This window comes from Hippocampus bargibanti, linkage group LG18 (genome assembly GCF_051943395.1).
Source record: "Hippocampus bargibanti isolate YZ-2025 linkage group LG18, ASM5194339v1, whole genome shotgun sequence".
Classification (NCBI taxonomy): domain Eukaryota; kingdom Metazoa; phylum Chordata; class Actinopteri; order Syngnathiformes; family Syngnathidae; genus Hippocampus; species Hippocampus bargibanti.
The window spans coordinates 9923451-9939627 of record NC_142751.1 but is presented as its reverse complement, the minus strand read 5'-3'; the positions used below and the strand labels follow the sequence as shown (position 1 = coordinate 9939627).

The 16177-nt window shown below is 41.7% G+C and overlaps 1 protein-coding gene across 7 annotated transcripts in view; it reads left to right on the top strand.

Annotated features, from left to right (window-relative positions):
• The window catches only part of kcnn2 (potassium calcium-activated channel subfamily N member 2), a 33514-nt gene extending 17922 nt beyond the window's left edge, over positions 1-15592 (top strand). For 6 of the 7 annotated variants that reach the window (XM_089019991.1, XM_089019997.1, XM_089019994.1 and 3 more), the window contains 6 exons: positions 2396-2814; positions 4352-4493; positions 5684-5794; positions 5873-6000; positions 12648-12717; positions 13963-15592. In XM_089019991.1, the coding sequence (XP_088876117.1) occupies positions 2396-2814; positions 4352-4493; positions 5684-5794; positions 5873-6000; positions 12648-12717; positions 13963-14232 (1140 nt within the window). In that variant the 3' untranslated portion in view covers positions 14233-15592. The remainder of the gene's footprint in view (positions 1-2395; positions 2815-4351; positions 4494-5683; positions 5795-5872; positions 6001-12647; positions 12718-13962) is intronic. The other variant, XM_089019993.1, reaches the window with a different exon arrangement.
• Positions 15593-16177: the final 585 nt, after the last annotated feature.

Genomic DNA, 16177 nt, shown 5'->3' with positions numbered 1-16177 from the left:
CGGCCTTTAATATGCAACAGGGAGACTTCCAGATAATGTGTAAATGAGATGAGTCTGCTGCTGTTAGTTCAGGTTGAATACACTCTTGTCCTTTTAGATTGCTGTAAATTGCGCTGAAAATGATGAAGAGTAAGAACCTGTGCGTGTGTGTTTAGGGAAGTGATGAAGGGTGTTAAATTACAGCCACATTTAAGTCCCCAGAGAGTTGACTTCACCGGTGGTCACTGGCACCGTCCACTCGAAGGAAAGCGCTTAATGTGACGGCAGCAGATGTTCCCATTCGCAGCAAGTGAAAATGCTGACTGCACGCCGCTAACCTTTTTCTGCTCCTGTTTTATTCAAAGACTCCAAGCGGCGAGAGAAATCACAGAAGTGGAAGAAAGAAATCCACGTTGCATGCGTTTATTGCATTTTGAGTGCTTGAAATCCTTTCACGTCAATCTGACCAAATGAGACAACATTTTCAGGATTTCTTGTCAAGACGCGAGGTTGTGGAATTTAAGACATCATGACACTGAACTCTGCTGCAGCGTGTGTCCCCCCCCCCGTGCATAAAACGCGTAAATAGTGGAATAATAAAAGGTGCTGGTGGTGCAGTACACTGCATTTTGAGTGGTTTCAATATTCTCACTTTAACTCATTCACTGCCAGACGATGTGCAAAAATGTGTTTTTGTCATTGTCACTTGAATTCCAGGACCCACAGGATATTGAGTTTTAGGACTACAGAAACATTCAGTAGAAATCTTATACTTTCTTCTTTCATCAGAAAAAAAGTTACATCCTAAATTATATGGGTCTGGAGTTATAGGAGCTTGAAATGAGGGCGGCTGTCCAAAATACAATGCAATACATACATATTGGTTTATATAGCACTTGAACAACAGCTGAAGCCAGAACAGAGCGCTAACATGGAAAGAAAGGAAATGCTGCCCCCTTGTGGAAAAGAAGAAAACATTACCAGAGACCACGCGCTTTATTGTCACCCAAGCATGAAAAAACAAAATCCGAATAAATTCGGGAATGGCGCTCTACGTCTGGGGGGGCAGCATTTGCTTTTTCTACAGTCGCCCCCATTTTAAGATCAGATAACTCCATATAACTTAGGAATTAACATTTTTTTCTGCACAGAAGCACATTACACATGTTGTTGGTCATTTTAACTCATTCGCTTATTTGGGAATTTAATAAGTCTGACATGGAGCGCCATTCCCGAATTTGTTTGGGTTTTGTTTTTCGCGGGGTGGGGGTGCCGATAAAGCGCTGGTCAGAACTCTGACAATGTTTTTCCCTCCACAAGGGGGCAGCTTTTGCCGTTTGTCCGTGTTAGCATTTTGTTACAGCTTCAGCTGTTGTTAAAGCGCTATATAAATCAATATGTATGTATTGTATTGCATTTTGGACAGCCCCATTTCAGGCTCAGATAACTTCAGATCCATATAACTTGGGAATTAACACTTTTTTCCTGACAAAAGAATAGAGGTTTAGGTTTCTTACGGTGAATTAAATGTTTATGTTGTCCTTAAAACTCAATATTCTGTGGGTCCTGCAATTTGAGTGAAAATGACAAAAACCCTGGCACTGGAGCGGACACATTTTTGCACATTGTCTAGCAGTAAATGAATTAAAGAAGTGCTTTTTGCTGTTTTAAAAAATATTCATAAATAACCAACCCCTCAATTTACACGCTAACTACAATATAAGCGTATTAAAATACCACCTTCCTGTAACGAGTCACTTGATGCAAAAAGCCATCTTGTTGTGTTTTTCCATGTATCTTCTCCTTTATCGCAGCCTTCCCTGACTGTTGGCCGGCGTTTTTATTGGCTTGCAGATTGTCAGAGTGAACTGCTGTAAGCTGTTTTATTGATCCATCAAGCCGCCACGCCATTTCTTGACGAAGGACTTTTTGATTCCCGTTCCCTGTCATACGCTAGTGTTCTTTTTCCCATTCATTTGTATGCGGACGCCGATGCTAGCTCAATATGTAATTTATTCGTATAAGCGAGACTTCTGGCGAGGAAGTTTGAAATTAGGTTTTGACCCGAAACAATAATAATGATACATTTAATTTACAAGCGCCTTTCTGAACACCCTCAGACACTTTACAATAAAAACAATACATAAAACAATAAAACAATAAATAATAAAATAGCAGATTAAACTACACCATGAAAGCAAGTTTAAACAGGCTAATGGATGTTGTGCATACACGTAATTGTCACCTACGTAATGATTTGGACCCAATCAAAAATAAGAGCGTTTAAGTAATGTGACTTGAGAAATGGACTGAAATAATCCGAGGCCATGATTGACATATTATTTCGAAGCTTGAATGATTTCCCGTTTCCCGGTTCTTGTCACATTGATGAAAACGTTGTCCGCTCTGCTCGCAGTTATTTATGGTGGACAACGCGGCCGACGACTGGAGGATAGCCATGACCTACGAGCGCATCTTCTTCATCTGCCTGGAAATCCTGGTGTGCGCCATCCACCCCATTCCGGGCAACTACACCTTCACCTGGAACGCCCGTCTGGCTTACTCCTACGCGTCATCCCAGGCGGATGCCGACGTGGACATCATCCTGTCCATCCCCATGTTCTTGCGATTGTACCTCATCGCCCGCGTCATGCTGCTGCACAGCAAGCTTTTCACGGACGCCTCTTCTCGCAGCATCGGGGCACTCAATAAGATCAACTTCAACACGCGCTTTGTCATGAAGACCCTCATGACCATCTGCCCCGGGACGGTACTGCTGGTCTTCACCATCTCACTGTGGATCATCGCGGCGTGGACCGTGAGAGCTTGCGAGAGGTGCCTGGATCCATGTTTTTTTTCTCTCCTCACGCAATGCTGCGCCTCTTAGCATCAAACATAGATAAGGCATAAAAATAGATCATCTCCAAGAGCTCAATTAGCATACGGCTACAACATGCGCTTGAATTCGTAAGGTCAAACATGATCCGTCTTGGGAAGCTTGATATTTAACCTCTGTTTTTTTTTTTTTTTTCGTGCTCCTGCTCACAATAACCCTGCAAGCCACAGGTGTCAAAGTCAGGGCTCGGGGGCCAAATCCGATCCGCCACGTCATTTTATTCGGGCCGCGAAAGCAAATCAAGCATGTCAAGCGCCATGATGCTTGCGAAAGTCCAAAACAAAATGTCAAATTGTCCCATGTGCACCACATCATTATTTTTTACTTCAAATTTGAAAATTAGTTATTCATTATTTTGTTGTGTGCTATGTATATAATATGTGAAGATGATGAAACAATTATATGGTTTCCCAAAATTCATAACGGCCCTCCAAGGGAAACCATAACTACAATGTGGCCCGTGACAAATATGAGTTTGACACCACTGCTGCAGACGTCAGCCATTGTAGCTAATTTGTTCCTGAATAGAAATGTAATCATTTCAATGCACAAATATTTGATTTACTGTCACACAAGTGTAACATTAAGTTAACTACTTTATTATTCAATCTGTCCATTTTATTTTACTTTTATCCCCATTAGGATTGCATGTTATCAAGTTTTAATTTGACCCTTCACCTAAGTGTAAAAATAAGTTATACGGTTCGACAATTTCCATTTTCCACGGAAACATCGTCATATCCTGCCACTTTGATTGGTTGCAAGCCAAATCAGCTGTGTTCACTCCCACAGCGGCGCAAGCTACCTCTTATTAACTCATTCCCAAATTATTATTTTCTCTTGTGTGAGGGGGTCCATGTGAAGCTTCAGTCAGACCTCAGGCAGTGTTTGTACAAAAGGCAACATTTGCCTTTTGTACAGTCGCCCCCATTTCAAGCTAATATTACTCCAGACCTATATATTTAGGAATTAACTATTTTTTCTAATTAATGAAAAAAGTCTAAGGTTTCTAATGCTACGTTGAATGTTTATGTAGTCCTACAACTCAATATTCTATGGGTCCTGCAATTTCAGTAAAAATGACAAAAACCCTGACACTGGAGTGGACACATTTTTGTACATCGTCTGGCAGCGAATGAGTTAAAATGACCAAGAACAGGTGTAACACGGTTTTGTACAGAATTACACCAAGCATCGCACTGGAACGGTATTGTTTCTACAATATATTCTATGAATCGTGAGCTGTCCATTTTTGTTTTCTGTACAGCAATAGTTCAACACGTATGCAGGTGTCAAGTTGGAACGTGTTTGTGTCTTCAATGCCAAGGTGACAAGTCCGCACCTCGGTCAAAGTCACCCCAGCCCCTTGTGAAGCTAAACAGAAAACGGATGCAGTTATCATACCTTAAAACAGATAGATTCTTGACAAAAGTTCCATTCAGATAGTGAAAGACTCACATTCCTTGTTTATTGCAGGTACCACGACCAACAGGATACCAACAGCAACTTTCTCGGGGCCATGTGGTTGATCTCCATCACCTTTCTTACAATCGGATACGGAGACATGGTCCCAAATACATACTGTGGGAAAGGAGTCTGCCTCCTGACTGGCATTATGGTGAGCAGATCGTCATTACGTTGACCGATGATGCAATACCCGGAAAGAATGGGGATATCTGGAAATGACATCAACCAAAAAAAGTGAAAATCAAAGACAATCTGGAATTGAGGCCCCACTACCCCACCTCCCTGGAGTCTTGTAGACACGTTGTCCATTCATCATTCATAACATTTGTGAGGTCAGAGCCAGGGTCTGGCTGGCAATCTCTGTTCTAGTTCATTGCAAAGGTGTTTGGTGATTTAAGTTCTTCCACGCCGAGCCCATCCGAGCATGCTTTTATAGATCTTGCTTTGGGCAGCAGGGGGGCAGCCGAAAAGTGCCGCCTTGTAACTTGCCGCGCATATTTAGAATCCTGCACTACTGAGAATGATCAATTCAGACATTTGACCCAAGACTTGATTGATTTAATCACCTATTATGCTTTTGTACCGTATTTCCCGATGTATAAGGCACACCCAAAAGCCTTCATTTTTTTTTCCAAAGATGACCCTGCGCCTTGCTGGAGCCTATCCTAGCCGTCTTCGGGGACGAGGCAGGGGACACCCTGAATTGGTGGCCAGCCAATCGCAGACCTGTTGTTGCGAGACCTGTTGTGGCTCAATATGACTTCACATATAAGCCGCATCTACGTATAAGGCCTGGGTCTTTTTTTTTATGAAAATCAAGGCTTTCGGGTGCGCCTTATACTCCGGAAAATACCGTAGTCTCTTTGTTTATTCAAAATTAATATTTTCGGTTATAATTTGCTGATTAATGAATTATTATTGGAATATTGTATGAAATAATAATAATACATTTTATTTCAAGCGCCTTTCAAAGCTCTTAAGGACACTTTACAGTCACAGACAAGCATGGAAAAAGAAAACAGATACAATAATAAAACAGTTGCCTTTACATCTCTTGGTTTTTCCTGTATGTGGCCCTGCTTCCTGTTATATTTACTGCAAATACGCTACTGCTACAGAATAGCCATCCTTTTTTTTTTTTTTTTTTTTTTTTTAATCCCAAAATGCTCCACTACCACTTTACCCCCGCCCAACACAACTGCTCCCCTCCATTTGCCTTTTTAAACCTCACCAAACAATCCGGAGTGCATCCAGTGATATGGATTTGCATGCGAGCCATGACATTGTCACCTATTGTCATAACAATGACATAAAAGCGCTGCTTGACTGCCTATTTCACAGGGCGCAGGCTGCACCGCCTTAGTGGTGGCTGTGGTGGCAAAGAAGTTGGAGTTAACCAAAGCTGAAAAGCACGTTCACAATTTCATGATGGACACCCAGCTCACCAAACGAGTAAGTCATCCCCGCGCTCCCTATACGTGGATGTCTGTAATCGAATTCAACACGTTTTTTGCCCTTTGACCTTTTCAGGTGAAAAACACAGCAGCGAATGTTCTCAGGGAGACGTGGCTCATCTACAAGAACACCAAACTGGTGAGGAAGATGGACCATGCCAGAGTCAGGAAGCACCAGAGGAAATTTCTCCAAGCCATACATCAGTAGGTGCCACACTTCTCACACGCTACACACGACCAAACCGTAATCCTGAATTGTTTGACACCTGTAGCAAACTCGATGAGGTCACACATGGATTTGAAAGGGCCAATCAAACTTCTTCCTTGAATTACTTTTCCTCGGCTGTGAAAGTTTGATCTGCCGTTGCGTGCTCTCTGTGTTCGATTATGCGAATGCCATAAATGTATGTAAATCACCCCCGTCGCCACATCAGCCTTAAGAGGCTCTTGTAATCCTTTTATATTAAATGCAGGGTTGAAGTTGTCGGCGTGAAAGCTGTTAAATAGGCTTTGGCTTGGTCTGAGAAATGTCAAAAACATTCCCTGTCGTGTGTGTGTGTGTGTGTGTGTGTGTGTGTGTGTGTGTGTGTGTGTGTGTGTGTGTGTGTGTGTGTGTGTGTGTGTGTGTGTGTGTGTGTGTGTGTGTGTGTGTGTGTGTGTGTGTGTGTGTGTTTGTATGACTAGTCTTGTGAGGACCACTAACCTTTTATACCATACGTAGTGAGGACATTTTTGACAAGTGAGGACCTTTTGGACAGTCCTCACAAGTTTTTCATTCTAAAGGCTTCTAGAGGTTCTATATATGCATCTGTTAAAGTTTCATAGAGATCCTCACAAATTCACCCAAAATGATTTTTTGGTGTGTATTTTCATTTCACTTGGATACATACACTTTTTACTCGCTGTGTGTGTTTATGTGTGTGTGTGTTGTTAATGAGAGGAAAAAGTTCTTACCACAAGAAGTAAAACGATATTTTAACCAAATTCACACAGGTGTGAGGACTTTGAATGTACCCATTCAGAAACCTCACTTCTGCTGTTATTTCAGGTTCAATACCACTTTTTATTGCTTTATTTTTAAAGAAGTTGAAGTGGGAAATGAGGTGACATTTAGTGTTCAAATGTAACACTAGTTCTTCTCTAAACTTATCAGCAACGGTGGTCCTCACTCCTTATCTGGAGTTATCCGGACCTCACAAAACCATTGAAACAGAAATGTGTGTGTGTGCGTGCGTGCGTGGTGTGTGTGTGTGTGTGTGTGTGTGTGTGTGTGTGTGCGTGCGTGCGTGCGTGTGTGTGTGCGTGCGTGGGTGTGTGCGTGTGTATGTGTGTTGCTATGGTGATGAAACACCACAACTTACTATTTAGCCGTCACATGCTGATTTTTATGTTGCCGTCACTCCAGAGAGTCCGCCGGCAGGCTAACTTGAGCGTTTTTCTAACTCTCATATTATGTTACGGGTCAATTTGACCCGTTTCCATTTTTGTGTTGACGAAAGCACTGGATATCCTTTCTTTTTTGTTTCTTCAAAACAGTTCTAAAATATCCCAATGGGATAGAAACTAGGTTGTCTCTCTTTCAAGTATAACATCTCAGAAACAGTTAGTGCTAATGTCACCGGTTTTGCGTTGTTTGTTGTATTGTGACTGTTTTGTGTGCATTTTTTCATACGCGTAAAAACGACCCACAACATAATCAACGTGATTTTTTTTTCAACATAATATGAGGGTTATATTTGTTGTTGGTTTTATGACGCTTTCCCTTACGGGCTCGTTCAGACAATGCACTTTCCGCCCGAGCCTCCGAGGACAGCCAAAAGTGCACCGTAATTCCACTAAAGTATCGATCTTAGCCTCTCACCTTGCTCATGGTTTTTTTTCCTCCACTGACACATACAGAGGCTTCTTTCGGCAAGAATCAGCTCAGTGCTTTGTTCAACTAAAGGTGACTGACTGTGCTCCTGACTTAGTTTCAGAACCCTACTATACTGTCTGTGCTGCTTTTTGTGTGTACGGTTTTAAGCCTGAAGTGAACAAAAATGTCCGCTGCCGCTATTGCTGCACATCCACATTTGGCACTGTTAATTATGGCTTTTTTTTTTTTAAGCTTTTTTTTTTTTCTAAGCGTGACCTCCTGCGCTGGCGGTTTGATGTGATGATGATACTTTGTGCTCTCCTATATGAGGAGTTCCCTCTGCGTTAAAGCTAACCCCGGGAATGAAGCAGGCTGTGTGAGAAATAGGCGCTCAGCATCCTATCGAGATTATTGCACGCGGGAACTGCTATCTACTGTATATGAGTGGGTGTGTGTGTGTTATCTCCCAGCGCCTCGGGTACCAGCTTGAACTGAGTGTTGTGCTTGGATTACAAGGCATGCAGGACAGGAAGTGAGCATTTGCACACAAATCAAGTTAATAATAATAATAATAATAATAATAATAATAATAATAATAATAATAATAATAATAATACATTTAATTTATAAGTGCCTTTCAAAACTCTCAAGGTCACTTTACAGTCACACGATAAGTTTTTCTGTGGGTGAGCAGCGGCAGCCACACATGCCAGCGTTCACTCAACCCATAAGTAACTCAAATAGACTACACTCAAATCTATTAGCTAGCTAGCTAATAGATAGCCAATAGATAGCTAATAGATAAATTAGTGCATGAGAAAAGACTGCGCTACCATGTACAGTGGATGAAGGCCGGAACCGAACCCTGTACATCCGCACTGTGAGGCGCATATACAAAACAGTTAACCACTGTGCCACATTTGACAAATATGATCTTGTCTCATCATAAAAACTTAAGTTATTGTTTTGTAGGGCCAGTGTCATGATTTGTGGTTTGATACTCTTTTACGTTTAGCTGCTAAACTTTGGCCTGATTCGTGAAAGGACAACCGATACCATTGGAAATGGGCTGTTTTGTCTGCTGAGAATTTGTGTCCACTTTTATGGTGTTACCGCAATTGGTAGTGTTGGTGCGACACACAACGATTCACCATCGTGTTATTTATGTGTTTTTCCTTCTAATTTCGCCATCAACACAATGTTTTCAGACCAAACAAAGTATCCAGAATTCATTGTGTGTCGCTTTCTCGGTCAGGGGCGTTCCTGACGTGACGTCACGTCAGGCATCGTCATCAACTCGAAAACAAGACTTCCTGAATATTCAGCGCGAGTCTCAAAATGTAAAATAGTATAGGTATATGCAGTGGAATCTTTGTAAAATGCGCTCAGTAGAAGTCATTTGAAGTGATTTTACAAATTATGGACACAACTTTTCCGGAGGAGTCCGTTGTCCTTTAAATATCAAAGAAAATAAAATGTGGTTTGGAATACAACCAAAGCGGTGACACACTCCGTCCCTACATAATAAGCCGATGGTAAGTCACCCAAAAAATAAAGAAATAAATAAACTCCAAGGGAGTTTGGAATCATTTGCGAATGCACTGTGCGTCCGTGTGGCAATGTGAAAACATCAAATCGTGTCGCTGTGGGACGTCTTCCCATATGGCAGTCAAAGATGCGAGGTGCCAACAGCTGGAAGGCCGTTAACGCTTCGAGGCAGCGTCTGTCTGTTTGGCGAAGCGTAAGCGTCCTGACATCAGCTTTAAGGTTGTTTTGATGAGTGTGGTTGCTGAAGCAGTAAGTCAAGCAGGCGGAGATGAGGTTTGCATCTCAGCCACACTCGAGAGAAACCAATAATTATTATTATTATTTTTTGCCATCTGAATATAAGTCTATATGATGTTGCAATAATTCATTTGTCGACTTCATCTTTCCTTTTTTTTCCTCCCTGTTTGTCGCCCACACTCAATGCAATAGAGCTCGAAAGTAAGTGTTCGCCTCATATTTGCATACAGGCCTGTGGTGTGCATGCTTAACGAGAGCTTGTCCTCCAACCCGATAGAACGACTATAAAAAATAAATAAATGTCGCCGACTCATTCGCTAAGTGAAATTCATGCCATGTTTTTTTTTAATGTTACAGTAAAACTACTTTTGCACAAATGTTCGTCCATTGAATTTCACTTATCGGTGAGGGATTGTTCCTTTTCCATTTCTGCATGGGTGTGATGACAATTTAATTTTTAACTCATTCACTGCCAGACGTGCAAAAATGTGTCCACTCCAGTGCCATGTTTTTTTTTTTTTTTTGTCATTTCCACTCAAATTTCAGGACCCACAGAATATTGAATTTTAGGACTTCATCAACATTCAATTCAGCATATGAAACCTTAAACTCTCTTCTTTCGTCAGAAAAATAGTTAATTCTTAAGTGATAAGGGTCTGGAGTTATCTGAGCTTGAAATGGGGGCGGCTCTACAAAAGGCAAATTCTGCCCCTCGTGGGAGGGAAAAACATTGCCTGAGGTCTGACCAGCGCTGTATTGAGTTTATATGAAAGCAAGTCTTAAATTTGGGAATGGTGGTGAATTAGTTAATAAGAGGTAGCTTGCGCCACTGTGGGCGTGAACACCGGTGATTTGACCTTCAACTAATTAATGCCGCCCCCTTTACGGAAGGGAAAAAAACATTGCCAGTGGTCTGACCAGCGCTGTATCGGCACAAAACCGAAGACCTGAACAAATTCGGGAATTGAGCTCGATGTCATATTTTCAATTCCCAAATAAATTTGGGAATGGAAGTGAATGAATTAATAAAAGGTAGCATGCTCCGCTGTGGGTCTGAACACAGTCGGTTTGACTTTCAACCAATCTTAGCGGCAGGATACGCTGATATTTCCGCATCCTCGAAATAGTGTAGAAAACCAAAATTGTCCGACCGCATAGCCATTCGACATTGGCGGTTTCATAGTATCAATCCCATTGTGAGGCGACGTCCGTCCCTGTTCCCAAGGTTAATGTGGCAATCAAGGTCGGAGTGACGTCAGTGCAGTCCCTGAGATATGTGAGGAGGAACCTGACCCTAGAGGAAGGTTAAGCCAAAGGCAACCAACCACCCATCATTTGCTCAGCCCATTGAGAAGACGCCGTAAAACTGCCAGTTAAGATAAAAATATGACTCGTGGCCCAAATGTCCACGTCGTCCTTTTATGCGCCATACAAAACAATGAAGAGGGCTACAATAAACGCTGAAATAAATAACAACGCGGCACTTGCAGCTTTGTAATGCTGTGATGCCTCAAAGAATAGCAAGCAGATTTAGAGAGACCGTTCCCATGCACCGGCGCACATGACGAGCGATTGCCTGGGGCAATGAGACAGACCGGGAATAAAAAGCAAGATGAGGAGGACTCTTAGCGCTGATCTTCACACCGTTGTCAACTATTGGTCACCCCTCGAGTCTTACACCCGTTACAGTTCGATTCGTGTAACAGAAGGTGCATGTCCGCGTTACGTATGGTCTGCTCCACACACTTTGGATTTATCAAGAGACATTTTGTGTGGAGATGTTTGGACTCCTTTGGCGCTCTCTGCTGGTCATATGTGGATGTCTCCAGTTTGAACAGGCGAAGAATCGTAATTTTGTTCCCTTGTGTTTGTTTACATAACCGACTGATCCCATCGGTGCATTAAATTTGTCTTTTGCTTTATGTATGGAGCAATGCTTCCCCCCGGCCCCTTCCAAAAAAGCATACGTGGTCAAAACTAAACAGCTTATTTTGTAAGGTCACCGAGAGGACAACATCGAATTAAACACATCCATTGGCCAAAAAAAAAAATGACGACAAAACTTCTAGTTCTGCCATTATAAATACGTGTTTGATAGAAGTCATAAATTATAATATAACATGTGGCAAAAACTACTCTTATTGTTTCTCATGACATTTAAATAATTTGTTTTGAGGGAATGCTCATTGAAATTAAGTCAAATCCATTTTTGAATGCCATTTGCATGCAGCTCCAACCAAAGATGGTGACCACTGCATTCTCTCTCTCTCACTCATTTTCTCTTTTTCCCTCTCACTTTCTTTCTCACTTTCTCTATGTATCTTTCTCTTTCTCCCTCTCCCTCTTTCTTTCCCTCTTCCTCTTTCTCTCCTTGTTTCTCTCTCTCTTTTTCTCACTATTTCTCTATCTCTGTCTCTCTTTTTCTTTCTCTCCCTGTCTCTCTCTGTTTCTCTCTCTTTCACTCTCTATCTCTCTGTCTTTCTTCTTTTTCTCTCTGTCTCTCACTATCTGCCTGTCTCTAGCCCTCTCTCTAGCTTTCTCTATCTCTATTGCTCTCTCTCTCTCCATCTCTCTATCTTTCACTTTCTTTCTCGCTCTCTCTATGGGTTTCTATCTCTCTCAATCTCTCTTTTTTCTCTCTCACTCTCTTTTTCTATTTTTATTGCTTTCATTGTCTTTCTTTCTCTTTCACTCTCTCGCTCTGTCTGTCCCTCACTCTCCCTATCTCTCTCTATCTCTAGCTTTCTCCGTCTATCTCTCTATCTTTCACTTTTTCTTTTTCTCTCTCTCTCTCTCACTATTTTTCTCTTTCTCCATCTTTCTCTCTCTCTCACTTCCTGTCTCTCTGTCTCTGTCCCTCTCTCTCTCTCTCTCTCTCTCTCTCTCTCTTTCTCTCTCTCTCGCTCTGTCTCTCTCTCTCTTTCTCTCTCTTCTTTATCTCTCTCTCTCTCTCTCTCTCTCTCTCTCCCCCCCTCTCTCTCTCTTCATCCTTACTCATCTCCCTCTCTCTCCGTGCTACGTGTGTATGCCCTTGTGTGTGTGTGTGTGTGTGTGTGTGTGTGTGTGTGTGTGTGTGTGTGTGTGTGTGTGTGTGTGTGTGTGTGTGTGTGTGTGTGTGTGTGTGTGTGCACACCAAAAGCTAACCAACCCCCCTGCCCCCACTATTGATGGCAGCGTTCATTCACTGGCCTCTGGATGGTCTTGTGTTCAGATTGAGAAGTGTTAAAATGGAGCAACGCAAGCTGAATGACCAAGCAAACTCTCTGGTGGACCTCGCCAAGGTAAGCCATGTGGACTGTTAACGCATTGCCCATGAGGAAAGATTGATACGCTTGTCTGTCGATGTGTTGTTGCGACGCCTGCTGCTTCACTCTTCAATCAAAGTCTACAGGTGTCAAATGAACAGACGGGCGTTTCATAATCGCTGTGGTCTACAATCACCTTGTTTTTTCTTCCACAGTGTGTTTTGCCAATACAGCCACCATATGTATGCGGAGAGTGTTAAAGAAAAAAAAGTTAACTCCAGTTGCGCTAAACAGAACCTTTAAGGCAAAGACCGGGCGAAGGGCCAACCTGACACAGCAGAGCCAGTAACTTGGGAGAAAGACACACACACACACACACACACACACACACACACACACACACACACACACACACACACAGGTAGCAAAAGAGGGGAGAGTGTTTGACATTCAAAAGAACACCGCAGTCACATTGGATGAGGGCCAATGTGTCGTAAAGTGTAATATTTGGCGATGGATCACGCAATTAAAAAAAAAAAAAACCTGCAAGTTGCCAGCTGGTTCCTGGCCCTTTTGTCGCAAGAGTGCATCTCTGCAAGAGAGCATTTTAGATGCTTGCGGTACCATTTGCGTCTGCCCACATTATGAGCGATGCTTTATATTGCACTTGCTATCTTTGTTTTTCTTTTTTTTTTTCAAAAGAAATGAAAAAAATAAGTCATTCACTTGGATCTTCAAGGGAGCGATTCCAATCTTTGTAGCATTAAGACAAATAGTGTATACAATACTGCATTAGAAAAGAAAAAAGTATTCCTCCAAACATTTTTTTTTCATTCTCACTGACTGTTAATATTATTTTTCCTCATACAGCAAAGTGCTTTCACTTGTCAGCAGTTATGTGCTCATTCTTGTTTGTTTGTTTGTTTGTTTGTTTGTTTTTCATCCTTATTTGTCTTTTGTAGGGGTGGGAGTCAATGGTGATTTGTTTAAAAATTAAGCGTCACCATAACTTTTTTTTTTATAAATATTTACTTCTATTTTAATCTGAAACTCAAGTTCAAGGTGTGTATTGACTTAGTGTAAGTGAATGACAACTTGGCATTTGAAGCACAAGTGACTATTTGTGGAAATCGGCTCATTGCAAGATAACTCCAAAATCCTTCTTTCTTTTTAGAAATCTGTATTCCTGCCGCAGCATTGAACTGTCATGTCATAAAGCGAGTAAGTAACGGGAAAAGAAGCATGTGTAGCTCACGCTGTGTTTCCTCTGCCTTGTCCCAGACTCAAAACATCATGTACGATATGGTGTCGGACTTAAACGAGCGAGGAGAGGACATGGAGAAGAGAATCGCCTTGCTGGAGACCAAACTGGAGACTCTGCTTAGCAACCTGCAAGCTCTACCCGCGCTCATCAGTCAGGTGATCGGCCAGCAGCACAGGGACTTCCTGGAGGTGCAGCCTTCTGACAAACATAGCCCCGAACGCTCACAGTCGGCGGCGCGGCGGCGATCGGCCTCCACGGCCCCGCCCACCTCCTCTGAGAGCAGCTAGGGTCCCAAGGGATAGCCTCTATTGAAGACTTTTGCCATCATATGGCCAAGTTGCATTTATCTTAAAGCCTTATGGCTTCAATAAGTATTATCCCAATTCTGATGACAGAATCCCATCGTCGTGGATACATGCAGTATTTATATTTTTGATTTTATATTTTTTTTGCTTTCTATTACCTCAATGTTGGCATGGCGCTTCCCTAGGTCAAGGCCTGTCAAGTGGGAAACTACTGCACTAAAATAGTGCTTCTCGCTGGAAAATGACAGTGATATTGCGGGGTGAACTGAACAGGTTCATAGTGACTTTTACATACGCCATCGACGTCAGTACAGAATTGGCCTGATACCCAGAGCCAACTCCTTGATTGTGTCTTCCCACCAAAGTCTTTAGTCTTAAATATGAGGCTTTAGTACATAGAACTCCTGAAAATGTGCAGATCGACACTCACAAATTGACCTATTTACCGATACTTGTAGTAAATGTATCGATCTGTTATCTGCTGAAAACTCACCTATTCCCTGTTTTGTTTGTTTTTAATACTCAGGCAAAAGCAACATCATTAATGTATCACCGGCAATGTCTGTTGGCAGCCATGTTAACCTGAAGAGAGAATTCCCATTTGATTAGGTTGTACCCTTGTCAAACAGGAACAAAAGATCTTAAGTATTAAATATGAGTCTGAGTATATAGAACCCCTGAAAATTTACATATCAACACTCACAAATTGACCTATTCACGGATACTTTGAGTTAATGTATCTTCTGTTATCTGCTGAAAACTAACCTATTCACTGTTTTTTAAGTACTCATGCAAAAGCAACATCTAAAAGTATCACCGGCAATGTCTGTTGGCAGCCATGTTGATCTGAAGAGAGAATTCACATTTGATTCGCTTTAAAACTCCATCCTGCCATTTTGTGGCATCTATTAGCAAATATTAACAAACCTTGGTGTCCATGACACGTCCGTTTTGGCTATTTGGGGCAAGGCGCGATCACTTAGTAACAGCGGGGTTTCACTGTTCGGAGAATGACATTCGGACAATGTCAACAGAGATGGAAATTCAATTATTTATTCATTTTGAAACAAATATATTAATTTATTACTACTTTTGACACTATTTGCCTCACTAGTAAGAATGTTTTTTCCCCGTCGTGAGTAAAACCAGGTTACTCCGTCACTTCTTTGACAGTGAAGACCCGAGACTTGACTTTTTATTCATTTGAGTCTTGAAAAATGGCCTCTCACAATTTGTTAGTGGTGTATTCATCTGCAACCCGGCGCACAATCTATCAACTTGTTGGCCTCTCAACATGAAAAAGAGCCAATTTTGTAATTTGGGCTATGTGGTTTCCTTCATGAAAAACACACACACACACATATATATATATATATATATATATATATATATATATATATATATATATATATATATATATATATATATATATATATATATTGGGGCAGTGACCCCCAAACTCGATTCAGTAAACTTTTGACATCACAGGCACAGAAAAAACAATGGCATTAGAATGACTTTACACACAGCCCCAATTACACCAGTAGAATAAATACCCACACTCGGGCGTTTTATTGTGACGGGGTACTGCACGCAATAACACAGAAAATGCAATAATCAGCTCCTCTGACGACATTTCCAGAAGTACAGAATGGAAACAGTGGGGAGCAAATAAGCCAAAGGGCGCCATGGTAGCGGACACCCGAGGCGACCTCGAGCCGTGTTGCAGATGGATCAAGTGTATTTTGTTTCCTTCCTTCCTTCAAATTATTTCACACAGATTCCCACTGATTGTTTTGTGCATTTATATTGCAGCCTCTTGGTAGCCATTCATGCATATGAATGTAAATATTTGATCATCCAATTGCTCTTCATTGAGTTAACTTTTGGGGTAATAAGTATTTATATAGATGCACAAAAAAAGAGT